General features: G+C 36.4%; 1 protein-coding gene across 13 annotated transcripts in view; it reads left to right on the top strand.

The window, feature by feature from the left end:
• The window catches only part of WDFY3 (WD repeat and FYVE domain containing 3), a 309,189-nt gene that overhangs the window by 179,762 nt on the left and 104,063 nt on the right, over window positions 1-25,364 (top strand). For all 13 annotated transcript variants that reach the window (XM_045392358.3, XM_045392361.3, XM_074039773.1 and 10 more), the window contains 11 exons: window positions 368-545; window positions 1,943-2,157; window positions 5,874-5,986; window positions 7,605-7,836; window positions 9,383-9,483; window positions 9,626-9,844; window positions 14,369-14,550; window positions 16,510-16,741; window positions 18,088-18,248; window positions 21,146-21,257; window positions 23,868-24,058. In XM_045392358.3, the coding sequence (XP_045248293.2) occupies window positions 368-545; window positions 1,943-2,157; window positions 5,874-5,986; window positions 7,605-7,836; window positions 9,383-9,483; window positions 9,626-9,844; window positions 14,369-14,550; window positions 16,510-16,741; window positions 18,088-18,248; window positions 21,146-21,257; window positions 23,868-24,058 (1,936 nt within the window). The remainder of the gene's footprint in view (window positions 1-367; window positions 546-1,942; window positions 2,158-5,873; window positions 5,987-7,604; window positions 7,837-9,382; window positions 9,484-9,625; window positions 9,845-14,368; window positions 14,551-16,509; window positions 16,742-18,087; window positions 18,249-21,145; window positions 21,258-23,867; window positions 24,059-25,364) is intronic.

A 25,364-nucleotide genomic window follows, 5' to 3' on the forward strand; every position in this document is an offset into this window, starting at 1 on the left:
CTCATCACATATTATTGGAATTGTCATCTTCCTAGAGCTTTGAATCACTATGATTGTACCTGTTCTTTACATCTTCTGGTATAGGTGTCATTTTTTAATCAAACAATCCATACAGTAAATCAGTAAAAGTAAAAATCATATAAAGACTATGAATAATGGATAGTTACATGGTCTGCACACATCCACCCACACACATGCAGACACATACACATACCAACTCGAGTTGATAATATATTCCTTTTTTTCTATCCCAACCTTAAGTTGTTTTCTAACAAGGCTTTTTGGTTATCAGTGGATGAAAGTAACCGAAGAGGAATAGAATGTGATTGGAATTCAATACTAAATTTACCCTTTCGTTTTTTTATAGGCATGTATATCATTCTGTTTCAACTCCCCCTGTTTACCCTCCTAAAAATGTTGCTGACCTGAAACTACATGTGGCAACTTCATCTCTCCAGACTTCTGATGCAGTCATCATTCATCCTGGAGCCATGCTTGCCATGCTGGACCTACTGGCCTCCGTTGGGTCAGTGACACAGCCAGAAGTAAGCTTGGATATGTTAGTTCCTTCCCATCTGTAATGAAATGAATGAAAGGACGTGAGTGCAATTATATGAGCTAGGGGGTTGAGGAGAAAGTTAGTATTACATACTAAAGTAGCTGGAAAAAAAAAAGGATTTTTTAATTTGAGTGTTACCTTTCATGATGAATGGTAGATATATATGTTTTAGAATCCAGTTCATTTGTTACAAAGGCAACCAAGGTGGTTTCTTCTGATACTAGAATAATTCTCTTTCTCCTTGTAAATCCTGCTCAGCAGTGGACATTGCTAATGAATAATACAGAAGGAAAAATGACTGAAGATACTACATTGAGGCTATTTGTCTGTTTTGACTTGTTGCACTCAAGAGTTTGGGTGAATTGGAGTTTGGGTGGTGATTTTTATTAAAATGTTATGTGGTCTCTAAGGCCTAAAGTGTCACAGATGTAAACAATGGGCTTTCCTTTAAACTAGTTATCTGCCCACCATTAAGAAGACTTTGTCCCTGCTATTTCTATAAAAATAGAACTACTTTTAGTCATACAGTCATATAGTCATGTAATACAAAAGTCTAAAGAGAATAGAATCCAGCTGCCTGTATTTCTCGCAAAATTAAAATAGGACATGTTTGCCTAACCTGTTCTGGAATTGCTATATTGCTCTAAGCCAGTTACTTAATTTACCTGAATGTATTTGGAAGCATATAGAGACTTCATGTTAAAAGGTATGCTTCTGGCCGGGCGCGGTGGCTCACGCCTGTAATCCCAGCACTTTAGGAGGCCAAGGCAGGTGGATCACGAGGTCAGGAGATCGAGACCATCCTGGCTAACACGGTGAAACCCCGCCTCTACTAAAAATACAAAAAATTAGCCTGGCGTGGTGGCGGGCGCCTGTAGTCCCAGCTCCTCGGCAGACTGAGGCAGGAGAATTGCTTGAACCCGGGAGGCGGAGGTTGCAGTGAGCCGAGAGCTGAGATCACACCATTGCACTCCAACCTGGGCGACAGAGCAAGACTCTATCTCAAAAAAAAAAAAAAGTATGCTTCCGCCGGGCGTGGTACTAGAACTTGGGAGGCTGAGGCAGGTAGATCGCCTGAGTTCAGGAGTTTGAGACCAGCCTGGCCAACATGGTGAAACCCCATCTCTACTAAAAATATAACAATTAGCTGGGCATGGTGGTGGGCGCCTGTCATCCCAGTTACTTGGGAGGCTGAGGCAGGATAATCACTTGAACCTGCGAGCCAGAGGTTGCAGTGAGCCGAGACCGAGCCATTGCACTCCAGCCTGAGCAACAAGAGCGAAACTCCGTCTCAAAAAAAAAAAAAAAAAAGGTATGCGAAAAGAATTGTCACCTTTCTCACTAAAAATGACCTGACTGTGTGGATTTCTTTGTTGGTTTTAGCATGCTTTGGATCTTCAACTTGCCGTGGCAAATATTTTACAATCCCTGGTGCACACGGAAAGGAACCAGCAAGTCATGTGTGAAGCTGGTCTTCATGCACGACTGCTGCAGAGGTGTAGTGCCGCACTGGCTGATGAGGACCACTCACTGCACCCACCCCTGCAGCGCATGTTTGAACGATTAGCCTCTCAGGCCCTGGAACCCATGGTACTGAGGTGAGTTCTCTTTCATACTCAAATAATCCACAATTAGTAATGTCAGTTTCTAGAGTCCTTATGATTCCAGAGTTCCTGCCTTAATGGACATATATTCCGTTATCTATGGGCAAAATATAACAAAAATGGACAAAATACTCAAAATATAGCACTTAGAAACAAGTAAATCTAGTTATTAGTAATCATTTAGTGTTTCTGTCCATCAGTTATTTCTTTCATTTGAATCTAGCAAGCTCTCCCTTTCCTTTAAAAATAAAGTCATGCATTTACTTTATATTTAATAACTTTTCATATGTAAGAAGTTTTTAAAGAAATACTTTTTAACTTTTTAATTTGAAATAATAATAGATTCACCATAAGTTGTGAATATAGATCCAAGAGTTTTCCTGTGCCCTTTGCCCATTTTTCTCCAGTAGTTACACCTGACATAACTATACTGCAGTATCCAAACCAAAAAAATGATATTGGTATGATGTATTTATGTGCACATACAATTATCTGTTACTGTATCACATGTAGATTCATGTAATCACCACACAATTACGATGTCACAAAGATTTCTCTAGTGCTACCTTTATTGTCATACGCACTCCTCTAACCCCAACATCGTTAGCCCATGGAAAGCACTGATCTGTTCTCCATCTCCATAGTTTTGTCATTATGAACAGGGGTCTCAAATCCCCGAGCTGTGGACCAGTACTGGTCCATGTCCTATTAGGAACTGGGCTGCGCAGCAGGAGGTAAGCTGTGGGTGAGCCAGCATTTACCGCCTGTGCTCCACCTCCTGTCAAATCAGCAGTGACATTAGATGCTCATAGGAGCGTGAACCCTATTATGAACTGTGCATGCAGGGGATCTAGTTTGGGCACTCCTTATGAGAATCTAACTAATCTAATACCTGATCTGAGGTGGAACAGTTTCATCCTGAAACCATCCCCCACAGCCCATCCATGAAAAAATTGTCTCCCACAAAACCAGTCCCTGATGCCAAAAAGGTTGGGTACTACTGATTTTGAGAATGTTACATAAATGAAGTTATATAGTATGTGATCTTTTGAAATTGTCTCTTCACTAATCATATTGCTCTTGAACTGCACACAAGTTGTTACATGTATCAGTAGTTTTTTCTGTTTGTTACTGAATAATGTTCCATATTATGGATGTATCACAGTTTGTGAATCATTCAAGAAATATATACTTATATATGTGTATTTCTTGAATGATTCATAGATATCTGTCATTTCCTCCAGGAAGCCTCCTGCTTTGAGCCACCCTTCCAAAAGTCTGGGTAGGCTGCCTGTATATAAACTCTATAACACTGCTATTACAGAACTTATTATATTATAAAACTTTCACAAGCTTTCTTAAAAATGGTTGAAATTTATTTGTAAGTTTTTAAAACTGACTCCAAACTGTGAACTAAAAAACTTTTATGCTGTAAACATTTGTTAAATGGTGTTGTATCAGGCAGTGTTCACAGCCTTTATAATGCCAAGATGAGTGAGATGGACCTACTCACTTCATCCATTATCTTGTAGTTGTACTCACCATCCTAAAGTTTCGAAAATACCATTGAGATTTTCCCCTGATCCTTTTTGGTAATCTGCTACTTAAAAAGTAGAGAAACATAGAGAGAGAGAGAGAGAGAGAGAGAGAGAGAGAGAGAGAGAGACATTGTCCCATACCTAATGCTACTGTTTTACCAGATAACTTGTATTGCATAGTTAGATAAATAGAATAAGCAATGAAAGTCAACCATTGGGTATGTTCAGTTTTCACAATGAATGAGTTCTCACAAAAAAAAAGTCAAATGATGATACAAGTACTTTGCTACTTAAAAGCCATAGATTATAAACTAATTGTGTCTAATGTTCTACATGAAAAACTGGCAAACCTAACTTGTAAGCCTTTTTTGTTTCCTGCTATAGGGAATTGGAAATTTAGAGAAGTATTCTACTTTTTTCTTTTTTAACATGATGTTGTAAATGACAGGATATGGAGGGCTCATGCTCTTAAAAAATGTATGGTCTAGTAAAGAATACATGCAGATAAGCAGGAAATGAAAATATTGTTTATTAAGTTTGTAATAGCAGTGTTGCAGAGTTTATATAGGGGCAGAGACTTTTGGAAGTGTGACTCAAAGCAGGCTTCCTGGAGGAAATGACAATTAATGAAGTAAAGATGAGGCCAGGCAGTGTGGCTCATGCCTGTAATCCCAACACTTTGGGAGGCCAACGCAGGAGGATTACTTGAGGTCAGGAGTTTGAAATAAGCCTCTGAATAACATAGTGACACCCTGTTTCTACAAAAAAATATATATATGTATATATACACACATATATATTTTTTATATATGTATATATATTTTATATATGTATAAATATGTATGTATAAAAATATATAAAATATATATTATATATATTATATGTATAAATATATAAAAAATATAAAATATATATTTTTTAACTAGCATGGTGATGTGTGCCTGTAGTCTTTGTTACTTGGGAGACTGAGGCCGAAGGATTTCTTGGGCCCAAGAGTTTGAGATTGCAGTGAGCTGTGATCACACCACCGCACTCCAGTCTGGGTGACAGAGCAAGAGCCTGTCTCACACACACACAAAAAATTGAGCTGCAATATTTTTTTGCAAAAAAAATTATAAATAAAAAAGTGTAAAGTATGGAAGAGGGTTAATCAGGTGAAAAAGTAAGGGCAAGAATTTTTTCCCCAACAAGAAAGACAAATATGTCTTTCTTCCAGGGTAGAGAAGGAGTACAGCTTTCTTAGGCAGTCAGAAGCTTTACGTATGTCTTTAGTGGAGTTTATGATTGGGGGAAAGATGGGAGCAGTGAAGCTGGAGAGTACAGTAGAAATCATCTGATGTATGGTACTGAATGCTAGCTGTTTTGTGTTTTCAACTATGAGAAATGGACAGCCATGGAAGAGTCTTAAGCAATAGAGTGACACTGTGTAGATTTAAGTTCTTTGAGATACTGACTGTAGTGAAGAATGGATTGAGTTGGGGCAACATTGGTGTCACAGGAGGTAATTAAGACTCTGTTTTAGGAATAGTAAAATGACGTGGTCTGGGTGATAACAGCAATAATGAGAGAAGAGAGCAGATTCCATATTTTTATGAGTGGAAAGAGCAGGATTTTCTAATTTTCTGAATATGGAAAGTTAAAGAAAGGAGAAGGAACAAAAACACATTTCAGTGAGATGTAGAACAAAAGAAAAGCCCTGGGTTTGAATATAAGGTGATGAGTTTGGTTTTAGAAATATTTGAGTTGGGATTCTTCTTAAATATTATTAACTTCTAAAAAAATGAATTTATAAAAATGTGTAGCAGATATATAGCTATATGGTGATTACATGTAAAACTAACACTGTATATGTTTTATTATACTTGCATTTTTTGTATTGTAATTAGTCTGTTGGAATTTATTAAATTCCTTATTTGAAAATGTTTGGTTTATGAATTATAAATATTCTCAAGGAATAACTGTCTAAAAAGCAAATTTTAAAAAAAAGTGGCAGATATATAGCTATATGGTGATTAAATGTAAAACTAACACTATATTGTTTCATTATACTTTGCATTTTTTTGTATTGTAATTAGTCTGTTGGAATTTATTAAATTCATTTTCTGAATATTTCGTTTATGAATTATATAACATTCTCAGTCAAGGAATAACTTTGCTTTGTCTCTTTCTTAGGGAGTTTTTACGTTTGGCAAGTCCTTTAAATTGTGGTGCCTGGGACAAAAAACTGCTAAAACAATATAGGGTCCACAAACCAAGTTCACTGAGTTATGAACCAGAGATGAGAAGTAAGTTGATTTTGAAATTCCCTTTTTTGATTTATTTTATGAATGACAATCATGTAGGGGCTGAATATTATTTCAAGAAGTTTGTGAAAGCAAAGAAAGAGAAGGGTTTATTGTTTAAATAGAGAAACAAAAGATTGGGTTGATTGAGGAAGGAGGCAGTTGGAGTGAGGAGGGAATCATTGGTGTTTGAAGGATCCAGAAGAGATAAGAATTACGGGCGGAACAACCCTTGGCTTGGAAAGGAGATACCTCTTTCTCAGAGGATTCATAGTTTCTTGCCTTCCGCGAGTAGCCTTTGCTGCCTGGACTGAAGAATGGTTGATTATTGTTGACAGGCTGTGGATTTGCAGGACAGCTACTGCAGGAACACATGGAGGATAGGAAATTAAAAATACTGATAAAAGTAGTTGAACTGATACATTAATCCTGCTTATAGGTTGAATAGGGAAAGAAACGAAGCCAAGTGGCTAGTGATAGGCTGAGAGAAAGGGATAGATGGCCACTTTGGAAGGAAGTAGTGATCATATAGTTCAGCCCCTTCGTTTTTCAGGTGACAGTTCTGAGGTCAGATTAAACAAACTTCACCCTTTATTTGAGTCTTAATTTTTCCTCATACAAATTATTATCAGTGATTAGCAAATACTGTGTTTGTGTTTCAGAAACTTTAAGATATTCTGAGTTCTAACACTGTTGTATTAGAGAACAGAAATGATTGCAGGTTTTCATGTTAACTGATATACAGCTCCTGGATGCATATTTTGTTATTGTGATGTTTTTGTTATTATTTTTGTACTTTACACAGTTAGTTAGAATTGAATTGTGATTTCCTTTGCTAAGAGTAGAAACAAAAATAGTTCCTTTCCCTAAGAGAATATTTGAAATATTTTTATAGTTACCTGAATATCCAGCACATTTAGAAGGAAAACAGTTTCCTACACTCATGTAGTTTATTTTGAGAGAGAATATTTTCTTCATTACGTTTGTAATGTGTCCCTGGAGAGATAATGACAATCTGTTTAGAATTTTTCTTTTTATTCTTGAAATTGTTACCCTTTTTATAAATATGGAAATCTTTCAGTTAAAGTACTTTTATGATCGCACATTTTGTTCTAATAATTGTAAGGAAATAATTAATAATGGGGAGAAAATGGGAGAAGCAAGTTTCTGCCATTTATCTCTAATTTGTTTTATAATAAAGATGACCTGTTTCTTTTCATTTTAGTGCTCTAAAATTGTTTACTTTTCCCTCAAAGAGAATTAATAAATCATAGTTTTGTGAAATAAAAGTATTACCTGATTTGTAACTATTAACTGAGATTTATAATTAAATTACATTGTATCAGTGGCTTTGATGACAATTATTTGAGATGTTTATTTTTATTTATACTCTTAGTTTCCAACATTTCTGCAATGTGCATATTGCTTTAGTAAAAAAGGAAATGCATGCTATTAAGTTTAAAAATAAACTAAGTACATTAAAACTGGATAATGATCTTGGCACTTAAAAAGAAAATTATTGTGTATTGAAACTGAAGTGGTATTTACAAATAAATCAGCCTTGTAAAGTTATTTTAAAATTCCATATGACATTTTCCCAAGAGATTTCCTTGACTTACAGGTAGTATGATCACATCTCTGGAAGGTCTGGGTACTGATAATGTTTTTAGCTTACATGAAGATAACCATTACCGGATAAGCAAGAGCCTGGTAAAATCTGCGGAAGGAAGTACTGTACCCCTGACCAGGGTAAAGTGTCTGGTCTCTATGACAACCCCACATGACATCAGACTTCATGGGTCATCAGTTACTCCAGCTTTTGTTGAATTTGACACATCGCTTGAAGGGTTTGGGTAAGAAATTTGCAAGGAAGCCAAGCTTTATTATTTTATGCCTCATACTTGCCTTTACAAATGGATCTTTGGTTTTAAATATACTTAATTAAAATATATTTTACCATACTTAATATTTTTAGTTATTGAGTTTTTTGAGCATGATATTTTAAGATTACTACATTTAATTATTTTTGTTTGTTATACTAAATAAATTGATATGACATAGGAACCCAAAATCTTAGGCCCATGGACCAAATCTGTTTTGTTAGTAAAGCTTTTGCAAATTTTTTTTTTTTTTTGGTAAATGAAGTTTTATTGAAACACAGCCACAGTCATTTATATTTCCTATGGTTGCTTTTGTCCTAGAGTGTCAGAGTTGAGTAGTCATGATGGAGACGGCCTGGTTCACAAAACATAAAATATTTATGATTTGGACCTTTCCAGAAAAAGTCTGCCAACATCTGATGTAATAAATATAAATGTATAGATAATATATAAATTAAAATTAAATTGAAAAGTCTTTGGGTTTTATCATCATCTATCCTTCAAATTACCTAGCGTAATAATTTATACATTATAAGTATTCAAGGACTGTCACTTCAAATGAGTAAATTATTTCAAGTGGCAGCAGATTATAGTAGCAGAAATGGCAATAATGAATCTATAAAGAATCTAAAAGAGTTCATGAAGTCCAACAGCCTTAAAATAGACACAAATGCTAATATATCTAATAGCTAGATCTGTTAGCTATTAGAGTTTTTTTTTTTCTTTTTTTTTTTCCTTTTGAGATAGAGTCTTGCCCTGTCGCCCAGGCTGGAGTGCAATGGTGCGATCTTGGCTCACTGCAACTTCCACCTCCCAGGTTCACACTCTTCTCCTGCCTCAGCCTCCCAAGTAGCTGGGATTACAGGCGCACGCCACCATGTCCAGCTAATTTTTGTATTTTTAATAGAGATGAGGTTTCGCCATAGTGGCCAGGCTGGTCTCGAACTCCCAACCTCCAGTGATCTGCCCACTTCAGCCTCCCAACGTGCTGGGATTATAGGCGTGAGCCACTATGCCCAGCCTTAGAGTGTTAATTCATAATTTTTGTCTATACTAGTTGTTTGTGGGATTCTTATATGGATTGAAACCTCTGTGTTTTAAGAATATTATCATAGGTCATTATCAAACCATAGATTAAAACATGGTTGGGAATAGTCAAAAGCAATCAGTGGTAACAAGAGTGACAGAAAGGGGCACGTGGGAGTTTTCCTTCAGTGATGAAATTGTTCTAATGTCTTGATTGGGTTTATACATTAGAGTATGTTGCCATATGCATTTTGTATCTTAATTTTTTTTAATTTAAATTAAAAATGTTATTTTGGGAGATTTTAAAATTATGTCTTTTGATACCCTTACATGATTAAAAGAAGGGAAGGGCTTTGCAAGGCATCCAGATTTATTCCATGATATTTTCTCTAATCAACATTAAATACTGGCAGTTATTTCACCGTGGTAAGTGCACAGTGTTAAGAGAAGGAGTCATTGATCTCTAATATGTATGTTGTCTTTTCTTTAATAGCTGTCTGTTTCTGCCCAGTTTGGCCCCTCATAATGCTCCTACAACTAATACCGTCACGACAGGTCTTATTGATGGAGCTGTGGTCAGTGGCATTGGTTCTGGTAAGTAATATTTTCTTTCTGCTTATGATAATTTTTTTCCAGTACATTATATTTAATTTAGAGTTTACATGCTTTTGTTGGCATCTTTTTAAAAATATAAATATTAATCCACACAAACTTTTTTTTAAAATTTTTACTGTAGGTGAAAGATTCTTTCCTCCTCCCTCTGGCTTAAGTTACTCTAGCTGGTTTTGTATTGAACATTTTAGTTCTCCTCCAAATAACCACCCTGTCAGACTTCTTACTGTTGTACGCCGAGCAAATTCTTCCGAGCAGCATTACGTGTGCCTTGCCATAGTTCTATCAGCAAAAGACCGATCTCTGATTGTTTCCACCAAAGAGGAACTCCTCCAAAATTATGGTCAGTATTTGTTTTTTCTGTTTTCTTCTTTTGATTATAAAAGTATTAAAACTTCATTTTTGTATTTATTTTAAAAGTCCAACTAATAATGACTTTTCAGCTTAAATTATTATAGCATAGAACAAGTTATATGAAACATTGAATATTGCTTACCAGTGAATTTTAAGGCACTTTCAAAAGAGACTTACAAAACAGTGGAGGGAGTGAGTACCTAATAAGGACTTATCTCTACTTGCCAAGAAATCACAGCTTTTCATAGGAAAGCAGGTTGCTTGTTTGATGTATTTTGGTAAGGATTATCATTGGCTGTGAATTCTGCTTAACTAATTAATATTCATTGAGCACCTGCCTGCCATATGTGCCACACTGTGCTAGACACAATAACATTTCAATTACCTTATCCGTCACTTACCTTCAAGATATAATGCATACTATATACTATTTTATAACTCGAATTCCCTAGTTTTCTCCAACATGCCATGACTTTACAGTGCTGTACAGTAGATCTCCAAACTCAAAGCATTTTGTATAAATGTGATTTTTTAAATTTTGTTCTTTTAACTAAGTAAAATAATATCACATATTGACATGTGGTTGGTATTCAATACATATTAATTTAATATGAATGTTAGTCTTTAAACATTGTAAGGTTTCTTGACTTAGTATTCCTCATGGTACCTAGCACAGAACTATACATCAATATAGTTAGTACTTTAAAATTCTTGTTATGATGCTTTATTTGTCCCTTAGTAGCATTTGGTCCCGTTGACTAATTCGTCCTAATTAAAATTACCTCCAATCTTGTGTTCTAGAATACTCACTATTTCTCTGATCTTTGTTTTACAATTTCCTTCCATCTTGAGCTTTCTCTTCTATCTGCCCCTCAAAAGTAGTGTTCTCCAGTGTTTCACCTTTCATCTTTATACTTGACCAGCTCTTCATGGGAAAAAAAATCGTGAACTAGTATTGCTTTAAGTCTTTTTATCTCAAGGACTGTGAAGTCAAGATTTTTTTTTTTCATTTGTCTATGTCCCAAGCTAGGTCCTCATATTTCCAACTGCATATTAAACACCTCCACATGAACAGTATTCCAGTAAACATCTCAGTTTCTAATATTCCTTCTTTATAAAACCTACATCTCCTTTAGGAGGCTGAGGTGGTAGGATTGGTGAAGCCCATGAGTTTGAGGTTGTAGTGAGCTGTGAAGGTGCCACGGCACTCAGCCTAGGAGAGACATCCCGTTTCAAATAAAAACAAAAAACCTACATCTCCTTATATTTTCCTGTGTTGATAAATGGCACAACCACTGCCAGTTAGCCCAGCTAGAAACCTTGAGTCAACTTGAAAATACCACCCCTTCCATTAAGTCTTACTGTAATACTCCTCCCTAATATTTCTCAAATCTTCCCTTTCTCCCTGTGCCTACTTCCATAGCACTTGTTTAATAGTCTTCATCTCTTATCTAGACTTCATAGATTTTAATTTTTAATTTGTTTTTGTCTGCTTATGCTATTTGAACCTCCCACAAACAAAATTATTAATCTTTGTAATCTAGGCTTCCCTGTCTAACACAGTACCTAGAATGTATTAGGCATACAGATATTATGTAAACATATAAATACATGAATAGAGGAAATGAACGGCCTGAGAAGGAAACAATGAGAAAAGTGAATAATAATGGGGAACTCGAAGACACCCTAGAATTTAATGGAAAAGTTAAGGAGTGGATCTGGAGATAAATCTATAAACTAGGAAAATATTTTCTAACTCTTATCTCATTTTTATTACTAAACGTAATTTGCCAGGTTGCTGTAGTCCATATATGATTAGAAATGACGGTAACATATGTGTTAGTATTGCCAGAATTCATTCTCTCAACAGCTATAACCCATTATGATGCCTAGGAAATTAAGAGTTGTCATAAGCCAGTTGGCTCACTGAGATACCCTGACATACCACTCAGTGCTGGAAATGTCTTAGTTCAAACCTAAGTCAGAAAGTGAAACTCTCACAAATGTTTATAAGGAATATCTTCTTCGATACTTGAGAAGACTTATAGTCTACGAACCAGGGAAGGAAGAGGGACGAGTTCCTTGTTTCACCCATATGTTCATATTTACTTTCACCTCCATTGGACCATAGCACTACACCTTTCAAGGCTTTAGGACTCTGCTTTCTGCCTAGTTTATTCAGTTCCTATATCAAGTAACCTCATGGATAAGATTTTTGTCTGTGTAATAGTCTTATCAACAGACATATTCTGAATTCCCGTTCTAAAATATAATCTAGGTATTTAAGTATGTGCAGATATTTTAATATTCCAAAAATAGAAATCAATATTTTATTTGCATTTTCTTCTTCATGTCACATAAATTTTACTTTCAGTATGTTTACTTGTTTGTACATGCAGTGAAAAATACCAGATCTGCTTTAAATTATATGGTTACAGGTTAGCCCTTTTCTTAATTTTCTTTTTAAATGAGTATTTAAAATCTGGTTTTCTACTGCTGTCTTGCCACTTGTTAAGTACTGATAAAAGGTAAACTAATTTTTATTTAGCTTAACATTAAAATTAAATTAATACGAAATCATTATTTCTTAGCATGGTCTGGTAACATATAGGGTAACAAAGAGGAGCCAGATTGGAGTCAGGAAGTAATCGTAGAATGATAGCAAATCAGAATATGTTTATATACATGAGACAAGGTTGTCTGATAAAGCAGGAAACTTGGATCAACAAATACCTAGTCTCTGCTGTAAATCATCTCCTTCTTACTACCTTTTATTATGGACAGTATGGCCACTAACTAATAATAGATAGTTGTCATCTTGTATCATTGAGCATAGCATATAGCAAGAATAAACTTTACATTTTTCTTGGTTCTTTTTCTAACCCATACTGTAACCAAATCAATGTCAAAAAGTTACAGTGCATTGTTGTTGACTGTAGTTACAGTGTTGTAGAGCAAATCTCAAGCTTTTTTTCTCTTGCTTCACTGAAACTTAGCACCATTTGATTAGTAACTTCCCATTTGCCCCTCCCTCAAGCCCTTGGCAACCAACATTTCATTCATTGTTTCTCTGAATTTGGCTGTTTTAAATACCTCATATAAGTGGAGTCATGCAATATATGTCTTTCTATGACTGGCTGTTTCATTTAGCATAATGTCCTTAAGCTTCATGTATGTTGTCAGATATTGCAGAATTTTCTTCTTTAAGGCTAATTATTATTCCATTGTATGCATATACCGCATTTTCTTTATCTACTCATCTGTCCAGGGGAGTACTGATAACTCTCTGAAGTCCTGATTTCAGTGATATAGATAAGTACCCAGATGTGGTATTGCTGGATTATATGTTAGTTCTATTTTCAGTGTTTTGAGGAACCTCCGTACTGTTTTCCATAGCAGCTGCAGCATTTTACATTCCCACCAACAGTGCACAAGGCTTCCAATTTCTCCACATTCTTGCCAACACTTGTGTTTTGTTTTTTTTGATAATAGCCATTCTGACATGTGTGAGATAATATGCCATTGTGCTTATGATTTGGATTTCCCTGATGATTAGTAACATTGAGCATTTTTCATATACCTGTCTGCCATTTATATGCCTTCTTTGGAGAAATGTCTGTTCAAGTTCTTAGCTCAGTTTTAATTGATTATTAGTTTCTTTACTATTGAGTTCTAGTAATTTCTTAGGTATTTTTGACATTAATCCCTTATGAAATACATAGTTAGCAAATATTTTTCTCCCATTCCATAGATTGCCTTATCACTCTGGTGTTTCCTTTGCTATTTAAAAGCTTTTCAGTTTGAGATAGTCCCACTTGTTTATTTTTGTTTTGGGTGTCAACTAGTCTCTTTTTAGTGTTTGTCATAATGTTATTGTCTCTTTATTCTTAGGTACTATTTACTTCGTTAGCTAACTTTTGTTCATTGTAACTTTGATTATACCTATATTTCCTGAGCAGAAGAGAGCAAAAATACATTCTAGGTTTCACTTCTTACTGCTGGTAAGGGTATTGCATGAATAGGGCATCTTCTGTTTGCATTATCTCTTTATTTTTATTTATTTATTTTTTTGAGATGGAGTTTCGCTCTGTCACCCAGGCTGGAGTACAGTGGTGCAATCTCAGCTCACTGCAACCTCTGCCTCCGAGGTTCAAGCGTTTCTCCTGGCTCAGTCTCCCGAGTAGCTGGGACTACAGATGTACACCACCATGCCTAGCTAATTTTTGTATTTTTAGTAGAGACGGGGTTTCACCATGTTGGCCAGGCTGGTCTCGAACTCCTGACCTCAGGTGATCCACCCACCTCAGCTTCCCAAAGTGCTGACATTACAGGCGTGAGCTACTGCACCCAGCCCGCATTATCATTTTTTTTCCAGAATTGTATTATTACTCAAATCAGTCTGCATCATTATTTTGTTTTAACATAAAGTCAAAACATGCTGATCTAGATATGAATAATTTGAATAGGGATGGTGTTGGAAAAAGTTTTTTATGTCTTCCCCCCTTTATTTCAGTTGATGATTTTAGTGAAGAGTCCTCATTTTATGAAATTCTCCCATGCTGTGCTCGCTTTCGATGTGGAGAGCTTATCATTGAGGGACAGTGGCATCATTTGGTCCTGGTAATGAGCAAAGGCATGTTGAAAAACAGTACTGCAGCCCTCTATATTGATGGACAGCTTGTTAACACTGTAAAGGTAAGAGTATGTGCACTTGTAAATCTACCTGCTTTATAAGGTAGTAGTTTGGGGTGGGTGGGGTGTGTGTGTATTACAGTGATATTTGTATAATTACTTTCTTAATTTTAAGTTGACATTCAGTACCCATTTGAATAATATGTTAGACTCATGTAACCAATTCTTACCATTTTATTAGAGAAGAATAGAAATGAGGGCTTATAGGTACTAAAGAAGTTGCTGAATATGCAAGAGCTTAAGCCAGTTTGCTAGGTGCTTTTTCATAATAGAGGAACCAGTTGAAGGATTCCTAAATAATGGTGAACACACTATTTTGTCACTTCATTGCTGTTGCTGTAATTTCATCCAGAAGACTTATATTCTTTAGAGCTAGAATTGCTTTTTTTTCTTTGTTTTCAGATCACCCAGATTAGTCCCCGATAATGATAGTAGGTATTCAGTTTATTGTTTCTTGAATGAATGACTACATAAACATTACTGTAGATTGTGATACTATTTAGAAGAGAAAAAAAGAGTTGATTATTGAGTAAAGAAACAGGTGAAACTCCCTTTTTCTGAATGAGAATAAATACTGCTTGTTACTTTGTACAGAACTCAGCTGGCAAACTCTGAAAATTCCTGACCTTCTAAAAGTTAGTATTTTTTTTTTTTTTTTAAGACGGCCTCTCACTCTGTCGCCCAGGCTGGAGTGCAGTGGCATGATCTCAGCCCACCGCAACCTCCACCTCCTGGGTTTGAGCAATTCTCCTGCCTCAGCCTCCCAAGTAGCTGGGACTACAGGTGCGTGCCATGACGCCTGGCTAATTTTTGTATTTTTAGTAGAGATGGGGTTTCACCATGTTGGCCAGGCTGGTCTTGAACTCCTGACCTCAGGTGATCCTCCCACCTCAGCCTTCCAAAATGCTGGGATTATAGGCAGGTATCCATTTTAGAGCGATCACTTGAAAGAAAAAAAGACAAAGTTTGTCCTTGTGTGTGAATTAAAGTTTAAAAAACACTGAAACCAGCAGCATCTTTGAATTTATTTCCTTCCTTGATGATGATGATATTTTATTGTGGCATTGTGTTTCAGTATGATAAACCCTAAAATGCACCTTGTGGAATAGTCGATTTATTTGTATACATGATTACATTTGAAATGAGTTTGTAGATTCTCTAGTACATTGCTACTTCATTAATTTTAGTATCATTAAAAATAAAAATGGCCTCAGCTTGTAGAGTTGAGCAGTAGGAAATTTATTATTGATTTATTTACATCATCATCATCACTGTCCCTGTCAATAGTCACAGTAGTGTGAAATCAACTGTAGCTCACATGTTGGTCTTCACAATTGTGCTATTAACATCACCAAGAACTGCTGTTTAATATACAGAATAATGAATAGGATCTGAAGCTGAGATGTTATTATGACACAACAATTAATGGAAATGTCCTTCATCCCATTAAGCTGCTTCAGCAAGAAAAAGCAACTTAAGTTCTTTATCTCTTATACTGTACTTAATTATGTATTCATTATAATAATTTATCTCTATAAAACAATTTTCATCAGTAATTTTAGTTAACGGACTCACATTGAAGGTAACATACCTAATTTCAAGACTACTTTAATTCTATAGTGGAAAGCTCTCTTTATATCAGAACAAAAATTTCAGAGAAGCATCATTAACTTGATACGCAAACCAGCCATTGACAGTATCCCTAAAATTGCTTGTTGCCATTTCTAGCATTAAAGAGTTTATCTGTGTTAGAGAGTTGGATAAAAGTTTTAGCTACTATACCTGGTCCTCAGTTACAGATCCCAGTATCGTGCCTTGCCCTTCCTGTTTCTCAACCCCAAATGTTTTTGTGCATTTGTAAAGTTGTGTGACCTTGAGATAATGAAAATATATATGTCAAAGTAGTTATTTTCCTGGGGAAAGTGTTCACATCTCACACATTTGCTTTTGTCTTCCTTACAGCTTCATTATGTTCACAGTACTCCAGGGGGTTCAGGTTCAGCAAATCCACCAGTGGTGAGCACGGTCTATGCCTACATTGGTACTCCACCTGCCCAACGCCAAATTGCTTCCTTGGTTTGGCGCCTGGGACCCACACATTTTCTAGAAGAAGTTTTGCCTTCTTCAAATGTTACTACCATTTATGAACTTGGACCAAATTACGTTGGAAGCTTTCAGGCTGTATGTATGCCATGTGAGTAACTTATTTTTAGTTCCTGAAGTTGTGTGAAATTTAACTCCTGCAATATAGATGCATGTGTGTGTATGAGGTTATACATATTGTTTATCTAGGAAAAGCGCCTTCTCTTTCTCTAATCTTCTTCAGCAGGATACTCACTCCTCTTTAAAATATTTTCCTCCACTGATCATACTGCACTTTCTGGATTCTTTGTCTTTATGCCTGATGGTTTATTATCCAGTTTCTCTTACTGGCTCCGAGATATAGGTATATGCCCTCTAGGAGTCTAACTGTGTGACACTCTTCTCTTTTTGTGATTTCTCCTGTTACATGAAGCAGTTTAAAGTATAGCCACTCCTGTTAAAGGAAGAACAGATAGGTTCAATAAACACACACATATATTCTCTAGATTAGATCACTTAACATTATTTTTTCTCACTTCTTTACTCCAAGCCTACTTTTTGTTATCCTTTCTCCCAAATGAAATATAGACTCAGAGGAACTGATGTTAAGCTGGCAATTCCTTGCTAGTACTTCTTGCAAATGATGTCTTCCACTCCCTTGTTCTGATTCCACCAAGAATCTCAGAAGAATTAGGACAAGTATATTGTAAATGGTCATAATCCTATCATTTAGTAATTTATCTTTTCACTCATTCTTAATTTAAATGATATCTAATAAAAGCTAACACTTCTTGTTCTCTTACTGTGTGCTAAATAAGTCAATACAAATGAAGGATGTAGCTGTTCTGAGCCCTTCACATGTATTTATTCATCTCGAAACACTGTGAGTTAGGTACTGTCAATATTCCCATTTCACAGAAGAGGAAAATGAGGCACAAAGACATATAAGTCGCACAGCTTTTAAGTGATAAAGCAAGATTCAAACTCAGGCCATGTGGCTTTAAAACACGTGCCTTTATTAATAACTCTTCTGCTTTGTTGTCTTGGAGAATACAGGCAGGCATATCTGAGTGCTTTTTTGGGGGAGGGGACATAGTGCTACATGGCTGATAGGCATTTTATTCATCTCCATCCTTTTTCCTTTGAATCCAGGGGGACATGTTTTACAATTCGTCAGATAACAGTTAAAACTTTTCTTCCTTTACATTGTGCTATATTTTAAACATGTTTTAAGAGTAGCACTTAAAATGTAGAACTCTATGGCTAGATTTCTTTTTCCAGTTTTTAATTAAAGAAATAAATGAAGAGCTGAGAAGTAAAATAGTTTTTAAATTTACCTCTCTTATTCTACTTTAAGACTTTCAAGCCTCCTCATTTAAAAATGATAGTAAGAATAAAAAACTTATTTTAAGATGAGAACTACTGATGATTTTGAAAAGAATTATTCTTCTTTTGAAGGTAAAGATGCAAAATCCGAAGGGGTAGTGCCATCCCCTGTGTCATTAGTACCAGAGGAGAAGGTGTCGTTTGGCCTCTATGCACTCTCTGTGTCTTCTCTAACAGTGGCAAGAATCCGGAAAGTGTATAACAAATTGGATAGCAAAGCCATTGCTAAGCAGGTAGGCAGGATGATTTCTTGGTGTACTATGGCTGATTCTCACTGGGAATGTATCTCAGAGTCTCATATGGATACTACTCAATTATGAGTGATTGCTAAAAATCATGCCTTTCATGTGTTGTTTATGTTTGGTTAATTTGACTTCAAATGCAGGCCAAAACACATGTAGATATGTAACTTAATTTGGAAAAGTGACAGTTTCTGTTATGAGTACATAATTCATATTAATTTTTTTATTTATATTGGCAATTAAGAAATTTAACTTTAGAAAACTAATGAAAACAATTACTGTTTTTAAGGCTACAACTCAACTTTTTAATGAATGACCTATTATGTGCCAGGTGACATTCAGTTCAGGACATAGCAGTGGATAAAAAGTAAATTTCTGCTCTTATGTTTCCTGCATTCTAGTGGAAGAGACAGATGATAATACCTAAAGAAATAACCTAATTGTAAAGTGTGTTAGAAGGTGATGGGTGCTATGCAGTAAAATAAAGCAGGGAAGGGGAAAGAGAGAAGTTTCAAGTTTTAAATATGGTGGTCCAAGGAGACTTTACTGAGAAGGTGAATTTTGAGCAAAGACTTGACAGGGATGAGGTACAAGCCATAGGAATAGGCAGCATGGGATATACCTGTGGGTGTGGGAGTGTTTTGTATTCCAGGAATCCAAGTGCAAAGGCCCTGAGAAAAGTACTAATGCTTGCTTGCCATGGAGACATGTGGCTGGAATAAAATTAGAGAGGGCCCAGGCAGTAGGAGAGGAGCCCAGAGTGGTGATGGGTCCCAGGTTGTTTAGGATTCATGGGGCAATTGTAAAGACATTGGCTTTGATGGAGAAAGATGGGAGGCATTATAGAGTTTCAGACATAGGAGGGAAATGCTGTAACTTACATTTTATCACTATGACTTCTGTTGAGAATAGACTGAAGAGAAACAAAGGTGGTAGTAGGGAGACAAGTTATGAGACCGATAAATAATTCCTATGAGAAATGATGGTGGTTTTAACTTGGGCAATAGCAGTGGTGGTGATAAGTGATCAGATTCAAGGTGTATATATATATATATATATATATATATATATACACACACACACACACACACACCCCTTGTATATGTGTATTTTATATATATACACTTTTTTTTTTTTGAGACGGAGTTTCGTTCTTGTCACCCAGGCTAGAGTGCAATGGTGTCATCTCAGCTCACTGCAACCTCCGTCTCCCGGGTTCAAGTGATTCTCCTGTCTCAGCCTCCTGAGTAGCTGGGATTATAGGCATGCCACACCCAGCTGATTTTTGTATTTTTATTAGAGACAGGGTTTCACCATGTTGGCCAGGCTGGTCTTGGACTCCTAACTTCAGGTGATCCGCCTGCCTCAGCCTCGCAGAGTGCTGGGATTACAGGTGTGAGCCACCCCACAAGGCTCAAGGTATATTTTAAAAGTAGACCTAGCAGTTTTGGGTGATAGAATGTGGAATGAGTGTGAAAGGTGAGAGAGTTAAGGAGTCCAGGTTTTTTGCTTGAACAGCTGGGAAAATGGAGTCAAGTTTTATGATTTGGTGAAAACTACAAAAAGAGTAGAGTTGGGAGGAATATTAAGAATTCTGTTTTAGAAGTTTGAGAAGTGTATTAGACATCACAGTAGAGATTTCAAGGCCATTGAAAATATGAATCTGGAGTACATTTATACAGGTGGTGTTTAAAGCCATGAGTCTACATGTATTCACCAAAGCATAGACGTAGATAGGGAAATGGAAAGTTTTAAAGACTGAAACCTGGGACATTCCAGTGTTACGGAGTTGGGGACATCAAGAAGAACCAGAAAAGACTGAGAAGTAGCAATCAGTGAGAAGGGAGAAAAACCAGGAGGGCCTAATGTTGTAAGATCAAGGATTCATTGTGGAAATGTCTTAAGTGGTCACAGTAAGATGAGAAGTGAGGAGTGACTCTGAGTCAGTGAGTGTGACAAGCCATTTTGGCTGATTACCGAAGGCAAAGTCCAAGGGGAAGGAAATCAAGAGACCAGGAACTGTAAGTATTGACAGCTCTTATAGAGAGCTTCGTGTGTGTGTCTGTGTGTGTGTGTGTGTGTGTGTATACATATATACATATGTTGACACATATACATATCTAAGGAACATAAACTGTACATAACTCTATAGTGAACAACAGAATTAAAGTTATATTTGACTTGAAAATAGATCTTGTGTTATGTGTGAATGTATTAAAATGTAAGATTCCTTTATGTAGGCAATTTTATCTATAAACTCTTGGATAACTTACGTTTACTTGGATATGGAATAAAGCTCATATGTTCACTGATCTGAAATACTGTGAGGAAGTTAGTGATAACAACCTTTAAACTACCAAAGAACTTCATTCAGAAAGACCCCTGAAGCTGTGTCTCAAAATCCTCTCGCCATCTTTATCTCAGTAAATTGTGTTTAACTTAACTCCTATGAGTTTCCACACTTTGGAAGTGTTTGTACATTTCCAAAAATAAACTCACCCAGACTGGAGTGTGGAGTGCCAGTGGCGCGATCTCCGTTGACTGCATCCTTGACCTCCCAGGCTCAAGTGTTTCTCCTACCTCTGCCTCCTGAGTAATGCACCACCAGGCCTGGCTAATTTTTTGCATTTTAGTAGAGATGGGGGTCTCACCATGTTGCCCAGGCTGGTCTCAAACTCCTGGACTCGAGCAATTCCCTTGCCTCTATCTTACAAAGTGTTAGGATTATAGGGATGAGCCATCAGGCTGGACCTAAATGCCATTTTTCAGTATTCTGATAAGGGAGGAAAGAAAAGATGTGTTACCATTCGTGTGTTTGGTTTTTTTCCCAATCAAAACATTGAAACTGTTCTTATATAATTACATTATTTTCCTTTCCTATTTTTCAGTTAGGCATTTCCTCACATGAGAATGCCACTCCTGTGAAGTTGATACACAATTCAGCAGGACATCTTAATGGATCTGCACGGACAATTGGGGCCGCTCTGATTGGATACTTGGGTGAGTGGACTTGTCTTTGTTTTTTCAGACTTCTTTGTTTGCCATCAAGTTTGCATTCACTTTCCTCACTTGAGGGGCAGTATTTAATTTCATATTGTATAGCACTGACCTATAGTGTACGTGCAGTATTCAGAGATTAAATATAACAATCTCAAATTCCAGTCAACTTAAAATTAATAACCTTTCATAAAATCCCACTAACTTTTACATATCCACCATGGAATACTGTACAGCCATAAAAAAGAATGAGATTATGTCCTTTGCAGGGACATGGATGAAGCTGGAAATCATCATCCTCAGCAAACTAACACAAGAACAGAGAACCAAATGTCGCATATTCTCACTCATAGGTGGGAGCTGAACAGTGAGAACACATGGACACAGGGAGGGGAACATCACATACCAGGACCTGTCAGGGGAAGTGGGTCGAGGGGAGGGAGAGCATCAGTACAAATACCTAACGCATGTGAGGCTTAATACCTAGGTGACAGGTTGATAGGCGCAGCAAACCACCATGGCACATGTTTACCTATGTAGCAAACCTGCACGTTCTGTGCATGTATCCCAGAACTTAAAGTTAAAAAAAAAAAAACCCACTGTTTCCCTCTTGTCAGTGATGATCAGCACTGACTATATAATTTCATGTAATTTTTAGGTAAATTTCAAATTACATTTAGCAACAGGTATCAAAATTCAGAACTATTACTGATTGTTTCATGATTTGGTATATAGCTCATGAGTTTTGTTAATTTAGAAATGAGCTAGAACTAAGTGATTCTGAGATAAACACTATGACTCAAGCTATAATGAAAGTTGAGAGTAGTACAGAGCCTTGTACATGTCTGCTTAAAACGTTTTTGTTTTTGTTTTTGTTTTTTGGTTAGATAGGATCTTGAGACATAAACCAATCAGGTCATTCAAAATTCAGAACCAGTGATTGTGCCTTTTAATGTGCAAATCAGTATATAATACTGGTTCCTTTTTAGATTAATAAAAAGTTAGTGTTGTGCTGGACAGAATCCAACATGTTTATCAGTCATTGGCAATTTTTATTGTGCCAGTGAATTGCATAAATCTTTGTTTTTCTTTTTTGGTAATATCGCATTGAAGAAAATTTTCTTTAAAGCACATGGTAGTGTTCTTTTATTCAAAAAATGCTTATTAAGCACTGTGGTATGTCCTTTTCAGAAGTATAGCAGACCTGTGGTATAGTGGAAAGAGCAGTGAGCAGTAAATAAAGAGTTCAGAGACTTAGGTTCCAGCTCCTGTTGTGCCACTGTGTGATATTATGCCATTCAGTTATGCTCTATGAACTTCAGTTTTCTTATCTATAAACTAGTAATCCTGGCCCTAATTACCTTAGGAGCTAGTTTTCAAAATCCAGCACTGTAATATATGAAGGTATTGTGGGCTGGGCATGGTGGCTCACACCATGTAATCCCAGCACATTGGGAGGCCTAGACAGAAGGATTGTTTGAGCCCAGGAGGCTGCAGTGAGCTGTGATTGAGCCACTGCACTCCAGCCTGGGTGACAACAAGACCCTGTCTAAAAAACAAAATGGGAAAGAAGGAAAGAAAGTATTGTGAATACTGCAGAGCACATAGAAATATAATATGCATGTTAGTTTTATTTTTTAAAATCTCTATCTTGGTCAACAGGCAAGTGACATTCACATAATGCCTCTTTAAAATGTTAGGAATGTAGGTGTGATTTTTTTTAATTGACACACAGTTCCAGGACTGTGTTTCTATAAACTTACACTCTCCTAAAGTCACTGATGTACTGTTACTCAGATTACTTAACCAAGAGAAGCTTTGGGTAATGGTCAGTAATGTGCTTTGCTTGGTTTATCTATAGGAAGTACATCATCCCCGCCCGGATGGCTTCTCCAAGCTGTTCCCCAGTTCACAGAGTTAAAGTGATTTTTACTGTCCCCAAGGTTATTCCCCAGCAGACTCTACTAAGGCACTCTCACTCAGAAATTCATTCTCAAGACCACTGCACTTTTGAGTACAGCCCAAAGCTACACAGTAGAAACATTTGTGCTTGCTGAAAAGCCCTGCTCTTCTCTGCTCACTCCTCTACACCCAGTCTTCTCTAAAAGTATGTAGATTAGCTTTTTTTCTTTTTTCTTTTATTATTATTATTACTTTAGATGGAGTCTCCCTCTGTTGCCCAGGCTGGAGTACAGTGGCGCGATCTCGGCTCACTGCAACCTCCAACTCCTAGGTTCAAGTGAGTCTCCTGCCTCGGCCTCCTGTGTAGCTGAGATTACAGGCACGTGCCACCACGCCTGGCTAATTTTTGTATTTTTAGTAGAGACGAGGTTTCACCATGTTGGTCAGGCTGGTCTCAAACTCCTGACCTTGTGACCCACTTACCTCAGCCTCCCAAAGTGTTGGGATTACAGGTGTGAGCCACCGTGACCAGCCAGCCTTTATTGCCTTGTCCCAAATCCTACCTTTAATGCTTTCCCTAGAATTTGCATTATAGACAGAAGATATTTTTTAAATAAAACTTTACTAATTAAAGACTTTTCAAAATAATGTATACGGTTCTTGTTCACGTAGGGAATTTATCTTAATTATTTTTCACTATCTTTTAATCAGGAGTAAGAACATTTGTCCCTAAGCCTGTTGCCACTACTTTGCAGTACATTGGTGGAGCTGCAGCCATCCTGGGCTTGGTGGCCATGGCCTCTGATGTGGAAGGGTTATATGCAGCAGTCAAGGCCCTGGTTTGTGTGGTCAAGAGTAACCCACTAGCCAGCAAAGAAATGGAAAGAATCAAGGGCTACCAGGTTTGTAACTGTAAAACTTTGCCTTCATTTCACCTGGCACCTAAAATACCCTGCTTTTTATTATCTTTCATGTTGTTTCAAACTCTGGAAGAATTATGTTGTCCAAGTAAACTTAAAGAGCCAGTAGTTTTATGAAAACTGATACATGTTCAATGAAAGTTGTATTGTTTCTTTATTTTGCTTTATCCTCTTTCTTCTATCTTATCAAATCTTACTAAACACTTGAGTTAGGCAACATTATTTCAATATAGCTTTAATACATTGAATATATTTTCAGAACAAAGGTTTGCTGGTTTGAATGTTGTTTTTCTCTGTGGAAATGGGAATGAAATGAAATGGGGTCCTATTCCCCCTTTCTCAAAAGATTGCCAAATCCATAGAAGATTCAGGGCTCTCCCTGTCTCCTTGTCTCTCCCCTCCACCTCACACCCTACCATCTTTTGTCTCTGTTACTTACTCAGGAGATGTGAAAGCCACTACATAATAAGTGTACCATTGCTATTCCCGAAAACTAAAAATACAAAAATTAGCCAGGCGTGGTGGCATGTGCCTGTAATCCCAGCTACTCCAGAGGCTGAAGCAGGAGAATTGCTTGCACCCGGAAGGCGGAGGCTGCAGTAAGCCAAGATTGCGCCATTGCACTCCAGCCTGGGCGACAGAGCAAGACCTAAAAAAAAAAAAAAAAAAAGGGCAGCATTTAGGTATCCACAGTCTGTACCAGAATTAGACAAAAAATCACTTATAAGAAGAGGAACAAATATTTGAAAGAAGATTAAAACCTCTTATCATACATGAAGTACAAATGCCTTTTGCAAGTTTAGCCATTAGTTTATTGATAATGAATATACTGTTTACTGTGTTGTATAGATTTAATTATACTATTTCAATAAGTGTTTTCTTTTACAAAACTTTCAAAATGATTATTGCAGCATTGTTTATCATGAAAAAATAGAGCAATCTACATATACCAGTAATGAGAGAATGACTAACTATACTCTAAACATTCCATAGACTATCATTCAACCTTTTAAAATTGTAATTATGAAAACTATATTGCAGAAGTTTATATACAGAAAAAAATGTATAGTTAAGTAGTTACCATCATGTGCATATAATTTTATTTTCTTACTGTGATGTTTTCATTACACATACAATTTTATGCACATGTTGGTAATTATTTACATATTTATATTAGAATTGAAAGGGTAAATGTAAAAGTAGATATTTTAATAATGGTGTTAGGATCCCTTTGTTTTTCAGATTTTACCTAATGTTATATTGCCATAATAAAAATTTAGAAGGTAAC

Source organism: Macaca fascicularis, chromosome 5 (genome assembly GCF_037993035.2).
Source record: "Macaca fascicularis isolate 582-1 chromosome 5, T2T-MFA8v1.1".
Lineage (NCBI taxonomy): Eukaryota > Metazoa > Chordata > Mammalia > Primates > Cercopithecidae > Macaca > Macaca fascicularis.